General features: G+C 35.7%; 1 protein-coding gene across 1 annotated transcript; it reads left to right on the forward strand.

Annotated features, from left to right (window-relative positions):
* Window positions 1-3,878: 3,878 nt before the first annotated feature.
* On the forward strand, window positions 3,879-9,685 carry LOC130945163 (homeobox-leucine zipper protein REVOLUTA-like). Its single transcript, XM_057873859.1, has 18 exons — window positions 3,879-4,812; window positions 5,023-5,182; window positions 5,319-5,416; window positions 5,505-5,595; window positions 5,752-5,847; window positions 5,943-6,056; window positions 6,138-6,221; window positions 6,319-6,474; window positions 6,555-6,629; window positions 6,905-7,011; window positions 7,107-7,290; window positions 7,371-7,559; window positions 7,748-7,828; window positions 8,000-8,134; window positions 8,288-8,619; window positions 8,730-8,835; window positions 8,926-9,075; window positions 9,206-9,685. Exons 1-18 carry the CDS (start codon window positions 4,583-4,585, stop codon window positions 9,335-9,337), a joined length of 2,520 nt encoding a protein of 839 aa, XP_057729842.1. The 5' UTR covers window positions 3,879-4,582; the 3' UTR covers window positions 9,338-9,685.
* Window positions 9,686-11,183: the final 1,498 nt, after the last annotated feature.

Here is an 11,183-nt window from a genome sequence, read left to right on the forward strand (position 1 = left end):
TAATGGTCTCAAAAATAGACCTGATCATTATTTAGGATTGGATCCGGATCAAGGCGAACCCGACTTCACTCAACCCATGTGCACCCTACGGAGACTAAAAAAGAGAGAGATATATATATATATATATATATATATATATATATATATTAAATTAATGTTAATATTATGTTATATTAATTATAAGCTTGCTATTTTGTTTTTAATCACATTTGTTGAATTAGGAAATAGATCAAAGAAGCATGAAATTATAATTTATGGACAAATTCAAGTTCCAAATATGAATATCAAGTTATCGATAGCAAGTATATTTTTATCTTCTTTATAAATAAGTGCATAATAATTTTTTGGCATACAATTTATTAAGACCCATATTCACCAAGTATAGACCCGATTTTAATTTGGTCCGAAAGTAGTATGATTTCACCGGATCTAGGGTCAGGTCAGAATCTCAAAAATAGATCCGGTCATTATTTAGAACGAACATAACTTCACCGGCCCCACCCCTAATTGTTGTAGCTACTATAGTCATGAATCTTTTAGCGTTTTTCTACTTTCAGACTCGTTGGGTTTGACGTATTTCATTGGTCATTGGCGTCGAAGTATATATGTTAAGTGTGTTATGTAGGTTACTAGTCATTCTACACCTTATCATTATTGATCTAATGTAGCGGATTGCAGATTAGTGGGATATCAACCATCTTCGAGCGAGAAAGAGCCCATAATGATGCAATGGAAGTTGATACTAGACCTATTGGAACTCGATAATGTGAGTATTATTATAACTTCATTAACTAAGTGTTTTATTCACAAAGTGTATTCCTTATCAGTAAGATAATTTCTCCACACATTTGATGCCATAGACTCCCAATTTTTGTATTATAGTACTTTGCAACTCAGCAAAACTGATAGAATGTCTAATAAAGACACTTATTGAATCATTATCAATAAATTTTATTCTACTTCGCATTTTTTCTTGATTATTTTTTTGTAGTGCACAAAAACTAAAAAATTATCATCACTAGTCATTATGAGTATCACTCTGATTAGGAGCAAACATTTTGATTGTATTTATAAGACATACCCATTGTTAAATTGAATTAACTAATTTTGGTTTACTATGTGTTACATTTACAACTAAGTCGAATTTAGGTGATGTGATTTATCCTGGAGATCTGTATCATCTTATAATTCAAACTCATTTAGTTCGATTTACTTGGGACCAAGCTTTCTCTCGTTCCTCCGGTAGTAAATCGAATTATCTTATTTTAAATGATTTTGTCACATGCTAATTCGAATTGGTTTGATTCTATTTTACGTGTTGTTCTTGCGTGGGTTGGCTAGGGTATAACTTGTTCCTTGGTGACTTCCTTCAAGCTTTCCTTTGAGGCGGATTATACCTCGGCACATTAGGAACAAGAAGATGGGCACCTGCAAAAAGATATTCCGACACTCAAGTCAGTATGTATTTATCCAAATGCACCTGCTGAGCTAGTCGCTCTAACAGATCTTTGGCTATAACGCACTCATCAATAGCGTGTCCGTGTTTTTGATGAAAAGTGCAGTATTTTGATTTATCTACATTCATCATGTCCTGGTAATTTCCAACTTTCCGATGGTGCTTGATGAGCTTTGCATTCAGAATTTCTTTGATTATTTTCTCCTTTTTGGTGTTAAATTGTGTAATGAGTCATAACGGTAGGTTAATTTAAAGGTCTTTTTATTATCCCGAAATTTATCGTTGTCCTTATTGTTGTGGGTTTTTTTCTGACTTTCGAGCACAACGGAGTTCTTTAATCTATTTTTGACCTTTAGCTTTCTCGCGAAACTCGGTGAGCATTTTCGGTTTTGCGACTGTGATTGCTTCTTGGAATTTTCCTAGCCGAAGTCCACTTTTAATGGCATTTAAATGTACTTCGGGATGGAGATCTGAGATGCTTATTACCACCTTCGTAAAACAAGTAATATAGTCTCTCAGACTTTCATTTTGTCTTTGCTTGATTGTGTTTAAGTAGTCAGAATTATGTAGATAAATGGAAGATGCAGCAAACTGATACTTAAACAACTTTGCCAATTTTTGAAAACGAGAAATAGAATTTACAGACAAAGAAAAAAACAATCAAATGCAGGACCATCTAAAAAAGTAGGAAAATAACAACATAAAATAGGGTCAAAAGTATTGTTTACTATCATTATAGATCAAAATTTCTTGATGTGCTTCTTCAAGTCGTCCAATCCGTCATAAGGAGTTAAAGTCATTGGCAGAGTGAACCTTTTGGGCATTTGAAAATTCATAACATTGGCCGTGAATGGACCAACAACATTATCCAATTCATCGTCATTATTGGCTTGTTGATCTCCTTTTTGCTGTTGAGTTTCAGAGACGTATGTTGGATCAGAATTTTCTTCCTCGTCTCTGGTTGCTCATATGATTATCATTGTTTTCAAACCGAGCATTAGTTAACTCAGCTATCTGGACTGCCATTCTTTAGTTTTCTTCTGTCATGGCGTTGATTAAGCTGTTGTAACTCTGTTGTCATCCGAAGAAACTCGAATAGTGTTGGAGGAGGTTGATCAGCCATAGGCAGATCTAAAAATTTTGGGACCTAAGAAAAAAAAAAAGATTTTTGTTTCTAGGCCCATGGTGGACGCCAATTATTCTTGTGTGGGTTGGCTAGGGTATAGCTCGTTCCTTGGCGACTTCCTTCAAGTTTTCCTTTAAGACGGGTTATACCACGACACCTTGGGAACAAGGAGGTGGACACCTGTAAAAAAGTATTCTGACGCTCAAATCAGTATATTAATAAGCTTTATTTTTAATTAATTATTAGATGAATGAATGCTCCACCTTTCTTCTAATTACTTTCTTTTATAACGAGAATAAGTAATCAGAAGTTATTTTTTTACCGTTATCGAATTATAGTGATAACGCATAGAGGTATATCAAAATGTTTCAATTTGTTGTTATGATTTTAATAACTGATTTATAATGTATATGTCAATTTTTTATAATCGATTTATAGCGGTCGTATCACGTGTAAATAGCTAAATCGAGTTATACTGATTCAATTATATAAGAATCCTGCTAGGGGGTCAATTAAGTATCTATACAATGTGTATAATAAGCTGTTTATTTGGCCTAATATGAGTTAAAAAATGAATATCTAGAGTAAAATACTACTAATTTCTTAAACACAATACATCTATATTATCTAGAATAACCATTCGGGTACCAGGAATAATAAACATTTGATATCCTACTGAATCGAACATCCTTAAACCTCATTATACACATTGTACATATATTCTATTGGTTCTTTATACTTCCTCTTTATATAAATATATTTAGAACAAACATGTAATTAATTTCTGTTAAAAATACCTGCATAATCTTGATTCTAATTACTTGATTAAAATAAATTGCTCAATTTTTCATTTTGATTGTGTCGTTCCCAGAATTTGTTCAGTGTTCATTTTTATTTTTATTTTTATTTTTAGTAATATTATTTATAAATAAGAAATAAATAGTTGTTTTAAATAAATATTAAATATCAGTTTTATTTAATAAAATAATTTAAATAATTAAAATAATAAATTAATTTATTTTATCAAAATTAAAAATGTTTCGAATGACAAAATAGTTATTTTTTCTTGGGGCTTCATATTGTTGGGACTAATGGGTGATTGGAAACAAAAAGGAGGGGCAGGAAGGTAAATTCAGTCCAAATTATTACATACTTAAAGAAATTAGTAAAAGAGTGTAGTAATATGATCCTCGATATGTGTGCATGCTTCCTTTCTTCCTTCTTACTTCTTACTTCTTACTTCTTACTTTATTCTTCTCTCTTTGCTTCTGCGATCACTCTCAAAACTTAAACCTTTCAAATTCTTCTCTCTTCTCTCTTCTCTCTCAATGCTGCTTCTTCACAACTCAGAACAACAACAACAACAACAACAACATCAACAAAGAGCTTAACAAATCCACTTTCCCTTTACCACCGAACCAAAAAGAAAAAAATAAAAATAAAAACAAAAATTCCAACTACCTCTTCCCTTATTCCATTCTATTCGTTCCTTCTTCCTCAAGCTCCATTATTCTCAACTCAATCTCATACCTTTCTTCCGCTTCTCGAATCTCCTTCACAAAAAGCTAAAGCCTCTTCAAAATCCTCGCTTAGTTCAAACTCCAAACCACTACTCATCCATATCCCTTTCTTTTTTGTTTGCTTCACATGGATTTAAGAACGAGCCTTTACCCCAAACAAAATCAGAACCCCGTAATTTGTGGCGGTTCCCAGCTCTGAAACAAAGTCCCCTGCTTTCTGTTTCCAAAACACAATTACCGGTTTCCCCCAATTTCTCTTGTTAAAGCAACCGGTTTTTCAGTTCGAAGGTGGGAAAAACGAGGATTTTGTGTTCCTATAGCAACGAGTCACGCATGCTTCACTAAAAATACTCGCTTTTTACTGTCTTTATTATTGTAGTGTTAGTATATAATAATACATAACATTTATAAGATTCAGCATAAGAATCTTGTTGTGAAGTTTTGAGGAGGAGGAGGAGGAGGAAGAAGAAGAAGAAGAAGATGGCTATGGCTGTGGCTCAGCATCATCATAGGGAGAGCAGCATTGACAAGCATCTTGATTCGTCAGGAAAATATGTTAGGTACACTGCTGAGCAAGTTGAAGCACTTGAAAGAGTTTACATTGAGTGCCCTAAACCTAGCTCCTTGAGGAGGCAGCAGTTGATTAGAGACTGCCCCATTCTTGCAAACATAGAGCCCAAGCAAATCAAAGTTTGGTTCCAGAACCGCAGGTGATTCAGGTCTTCCACCCCCTTTTTTTGTTTAGCTTTGATTTTTGATGTGTTTAGGATAGGGATTAGGGTGTTATGTTATGGTCAAAAGTGTATGAATGAATGAATGGATGGGTGGATGTATGAGATTTTATTGGTGGGTTGTCAGGTTTGGTAATTGATCTGGTTTTGATATTGTTGGGGTGTGTTTGAAATTGAATTACTATGCAGGTGTAGAGAGAAGCAGAGGAAAGAGGCTTCACGGCTTCAGACCGTGAACCGCAAGCTTACAGCGATGAATAAGCTGTTAATGGAGGAAAATGATCGATTACAGAAGCAGGTGTCACAGCTGGTGTGTGAGAATGGGTATATGAAGCAGCAGTTGCATACTGTAAGTCTATCAGCATCGGTTTTTTCGTTGAATATATCGTCATCAATTGTCATGGTTGGGGAGTTATTTTGATTTCAGCTGGTGTATGATTTGGTTGCTTTGACTAAAATTGAAGTGTTTGATGTTATTGTTACAGCTTCAGCCATCAGCAGCAACCACTGATGCAAGCTGTGATCCAGTGGTTTCGAGTTCGACTACTCAGCAATCTATGAGAGATGCTAATAGTCCTGCAGGGTATGACTCTTGAAGTATAAGAAATGGCTTTTATCCTGTTTTAGTTGTGATTCTTTCTCTGATTCATTTTCTTATGTGATCCTTGCAGATTCCTATCAATTGCAGAGGAGACCTTGGCAGAGTTCCTTTCAAAGGCTACAGGAACTGCTGTTGATTGGGTTCAGATGCCTGGGATGAAGGTGTTCTTTCTATATAAGAAACGATTAGTGGCCATGCTTCTAGTAGATAATTTTGTTTGTTTTTATAACCATGGCACTCTGCTGATCTGAGTTGAAGGCTGAATTTCATCCATTAAATTCCTTTATTAATGGTACTCCCGAAATTCTTTTTGTCAGCCTGGTCCGGATTCGGTTGGGATCTTTGCTATTTCGCAAAGTTGCAGTGGGGTGGCAGCTCGAGCCTGTGGTCTTGTCAGTCTTGAACCTACAAAGGTAAATCTGAATGAAAGCTGCAGTTAACACTTTTCTGAGTTCTATAAGTTCGGATTTTGAATGGCTAAATGCCTTAATGCCATAATTTTCAATAGATTGCAGAGATCCTAAAAGACCGTCCCTCTTGGTTTCGGGATTGCCGGAGCCTAGAGGTTTTCACAATGTTCCCCGCTGGAAATGGAGGCACAATTGAACTTGTTTACACCCAGGTGAGAAATCAAAATTGAAATGTAACATCCCTTAGTTCTCTTTTGTTTGATCCTTGCAAGTAAACACGAAATTTGCTGCAGACATATGCTCCTACCACACTGGCTCCTGCCCGGGATTTCTGGACTCTTAGATACACTACAACTCTGGAAAATGGCAGTCTTGTGGTAAGTGTGTTTGTATTCCATGTTGTCTCAAAATCTTTACATTTCTTTTCTTTTCATTGAAAGGGAGTTGTTTAATATAATTTGCACCCTTGTGAAGGTTTGTGAGAGGTCACTATCTGGTTCTGGGACTGGGCCTAATGCAGCTGCTGCTGCCCAGTTTGTGAGGGCTGAAATGCGGCCTAGTGGCTACTTGATTCGACCGTGTGAAGGTGGAGGATCAATCATTCACATTGTAGACCACCTAAACCTTGAGGTTTGACTTCTTATCAAGTTTATATATGCTACCTTTCTTTTTATTATATATTTATTGAATTGCTTAGAATTTTCTTCTAGGCATGGAGTGTGCCAGAAGTGCTGCGACCACTATATGAATCATCAAAAGTGGTAGCTCAGAAAATGACAATTGCGGTAAGTTCACTCGATAATTCAGGGTTACACTGCTAACTGTGTTGGCTGTTGTGGACATTGTGAACAACATTTGAAATTTGAACTGCTGTGTTAATAAAAAGGTCTTTTGAGTACTCATCACCATATCTAGTCTTCGTCTTTCCTAATAATCTAACATTCTTCTTGTCAATTTCAACAAGTACATGACTGGTTTTTTAGACCTGTCTTCATTCCATCTTATTCCCCGCTGCCATGCTTTCTAAGACAGATATTGATTCAAAGGGGTTTTGTGATAGGCGCTACGTTATATCAGGCAAATAGCCCAAGAAACAAGCGGTGAAGTGGTTTATGGCCTGGGTAGGCAACCTGCCGTTCTGAGAACTTTCAGCCAAAGGTTGAGCAGGTACAACATATAGAATTTGTTTCCTTGAAAACTATTTCAGCCTGCTGTTGTAAAATGATTTGTTATATGCCTGAAACTGAGACATACACTTGCAGAGGTTTCAATGATGCTGTCAATGGTTTCAATGACGATGGCTGGTCTGTACTGAACTGTGATGGTGCCGAGGATGTAATTATTGCAGTTAGTTCAACCAAGAACTTTAGTGGAACTTCTAATCCAGCAAGTTCCCTTACATTCCTTGGAGGAATTCTGTGTGCAAAAGCTTCTATGTTACTCCAAGTGAGTGTCCAAAACCCATTGTTGTGAGGAAAAAAACTCTCTTTGAAGTGTTATATGACAAGCTTCTGATTGTCTTGCAGAACATCCCTCCTGCAGTTTTGGTTCGTTTCCTGAGGGAACATCGCTCGGAGTGGGCTGATTTTAATGTCGATGCCTATTCTGCTGCATCACTGAAATCTGGCTCATATGCCTATCCAGGAATGAGGCCTACAAGATTCACTGGCAATCAAACAATCATGTCCCTTGGACATACAATTGAACATCAAGAGGTACAACTACATTCCCTTTCCAAGGCACTAAGCCATATATGTAAATTTGTTTGCATCCTGTTCTGGGATCCATTAGAGACTGGTCTGTTATGCTATTCAATAGTAATGTCAACGTTTTGCTGACAAATCACACTAAACCACTTGCTGTTTCAAGCCTGGTCCCTGCTAATGTTGTGTTAACTTCACAGATGCTGGAAGTTATCCGTCTTGAAGGACACTCTCTTGCTCAAGAAGATGCATTTGCCTCTAGGGACGTTCATCTCTTGCAGGTGCTGCCTCTGGCTAGTTGAAATATGAGTTGTCTGTATCAACTGCAGTTCACTTTTTTCTTATTTTTTCTTCCTTTTTTTAATATAATTTTAAATAGTATTGCGGTTTATTCATGCAGAAATGTAATAAGTAGACTGGTCCTATATAACCATTTTGTTCTCTTTGGACAGTTATGTAGTGGAATTGACGAGAATGCCGTGGGGGCTTGTTCTGAGCTCATATTTGCTCCTATTGATGAAATGTTCCCAGATGATGCTCCATTGTTGCCTTCCGGTTTCCGCATTATCCCGTTGGATTCAAAACCAGTTGAGTTCTGTTTATATTTGGTCCTTTTTAGTGTTAAATCTCTTGATATTGCATTTGAATAGAGAAAAAAGTACTGTGCAAGTTAGAAAGGAGCTATTGATACTGATGTGCGTGTATGACACTATAATCATGTTGATATTATTGTTTTCCAGGGTGATAAAAAGGATTCAATGACAGGAAGTCAAACCCTGGATTTGACATCTGGTTTTGAAGTTGGCCCAACAACAAATGGTGCACGCGATGCGGTATCATGTCATAGTGCACGGTCGGTGTTGACTATTGCCTTCCAGTTTCCTTTTGACAGTAGTCTGCAGGATAATGTTGCTGTCATGGCACGCCAGTACATCCGTAGTGTGATTTCCTCTGTGCAGAGGGTTGCCATGGCGATTTCTCCATCTGGTATAAACCCGGCAGTTGGCTCAAAACTCTCTCCTGGTTCTCCAGAGGCTCTTACACTAGCCAACTGGATCTGCTGCAGTTATAGGCAAGTCTGCATCTGTCGTATTGTGTTCAAGCTTTATTGTTGAATATTCATTCTTGAAAAGTATCTAATGCTGCACTTCACTTCTTTGTTCTTTTTTCTTCTAAAAACAGTTATTATTTGGGGGCAGAGCTGCTGAGATCTGATTCTCTCATTGGTGAGTCGGTGCTTAAACATTTGTGGCATCATCAGGATGCCATTTTGTGCTGTTCTTTGAAGGTATGGCAGATGTTTTGTTCATAGTAGAGTTCATCATTTCCATGAAAGCCTTTAATTTAAGATATATATGATTCTCTGTCTGGATCGTAGTCGGTGCCGGTGTTCATCTTTGCAAACCAGGCCGGCCTTGACATGTTGGAAACAACTTTGGTGGCTTTACAAGACATCACATTGGACAAAATATTTGATGAGTCTGGACGCAAGGCATTGTTTGCAGATTTTGCCAAGTTAATGCAGCAGGTAAATTTCCACAAGAAAACATAAGACACATTCCCATCTTCTCAATTTTGTTATTTAGTTTTTAGATTACAACTTTCACATTTTCTTTATGCAACAACCTTAAATGCTTTTTCATTTACTATACCTTCAGGGGTTTGCATATCTGCCGGCCGGAATCTGCATGTCAACGATGGGGCGACACGTATCGTTCGAGCAGGCCATTGCATGGAAAGTACTTGCAGAAGAAGATAACAGTGTTCATTGCTTAGCTTCTCTTTCGTGAATTGGTCATTTGTATGAAAATCCAATTCCAGTATTTAAAGGCCAAACTTTTTCCCACTTCAATATGTATGAACAAAGGAAAAAAGGGCCAATTTTTTTAGGGAAGAGGGAATTTATTTTCGCTGTAGGATTAGATTTGCATCTTATTCAGTTATTCTATTTCATTTTATTTCCTATTTCAGTTCAGAGACCAAAAAAAAAAAAAAAAAAAAAACAGAAAAAATCAGCTAAAAAGTTTTGTAAATTTTTGTTAGTGCTAGAAAGATGTGATGTGGTCACATATTGGTAAACATGGAGCACCTTGTTTCTTTTTGCTGCAATATCAAACTATTTAAAGACCAGAACACATGTCAAATGTCGAGAGCCTCTGTTACATGTTTATTAAGAAAACTTTATAAACAAAATGTTATCATACAATGCATCCCAGTCAACCGAAAACAACAACAATAATGGTGATCTTAATGGCGAGATTGGTGAGCATATTGTTTTTTGTTGGGTAAAACAAAAGCAACGAATGCAATGTATGAGATAAAAATTTCGTTTGAAGTTCCGAACTTTTTATTTGGTTAGATATATTAATTTTGGTAATAAGTTAGACAAGTTAGTTTTATAGATTTAATTTTTTTTTTAAAAACTTTTGAATTAGTTTTTTTTTTTTTCTATATAGACGAATAATTTGAGTATTATTTATCAAATAATGAGGCCTAAAGATTATGAATTACTATATTTTTCTTTTTCTTTTCTTGGGATAAAAAATTGTTGCGTATATAAATTAAAGCCATTTCCTTGTATGATAATATTGTTACACAATGCTGCTAGGGTCTTACTAGAAGTAGAAGGTTGTAGGGGTGGATGGGAAGACATCATTATAGTGTAGTGGAGGAGAGAGGCCGGAAAACCTCATGACGCCGGGTAGCTTAACATACACGGCACTACAACAATATCTTCCCAGCCACGGGTACAACGTTCCACGGGTACAACCTTCTACTACAATTCTAGCAGCATTGTGTTCCATCATCGCTGTTATTGCGCCACCAAGTATTGGTCACAACTATTTATGGGTGCTTTTGTTTGTTCTCTAGTTAAAGTATTGATTGACTTTTGAGTTCTCGTAATTACATTTAAAGATTTTATACAACTATCACAGTTACATATTCTTTGTTCTAGATACGAATCTTCTTCTATTTTAGAAGACTCTGAAGAAGATGATATATCTAACTGTTGTATAAAATTTTTTGAATCATTAGAAGAATATTCTTCTTCTGTTTCGATTTTTGATTCACTGTCAATTAGTATAGCCGCTAAAGCTTTTCTTACTTCTTCATTACTAATTTTGTTTATTTTTTCTTCTCTTTTATAGTTATTAGTATAATGACATAGTTTTTTACACTTTCAACAAACTATTTATTTCTTGTTACTTTTCTTTTGATTATTCTATTTTTGTTTTTTCCTGTAATTTTCTTTTGGTTTATTTTCTGTTGTGTAAGGTTCTTTCGATTGATAATTATACCTATTTCCATAAATTTTTGTATTTCTTCTCTTAATGACTCTATTTTGATTGCTAGGTGCTTTTTCAGTTGTAATGCCATATTGTTGACAAAAGTTTCCTAATTCTCTTTTATTGCTCATATTTTCTTTTCGCATTTTCTCTTGTAATTTAGTGTCAATGCATATTTCTACTCCAGTTTGTACTACTATATTATGTATTTGGCAAAAAATTAGACCTTCATATGGTATTTGAGTACCGAATAAAGATTGTAGTTTTTGTAAATTTTTTTTTTAAAAGAGTTTGGATAGGGCAGCTATAAATCTTTCTTTTTAAAAAGGGGCCGCTGCATCATCTCTCA

This window comes from Arachis stenosperma, chromosome 8, assembly GCF_014773155.1.
Source record: "Arachis stenosperma cultivar V10309 chromosome 8, arast.V10309.gnm1.PFL2, whole genome shotgun sequence".
Classification (NCBI taxonomy): Eukaryota; Viridiplantae; Streptophyta; class Magnoliopsida; order Fabales; family Fabaceae; genus Arachis; species Arachis stenosperma.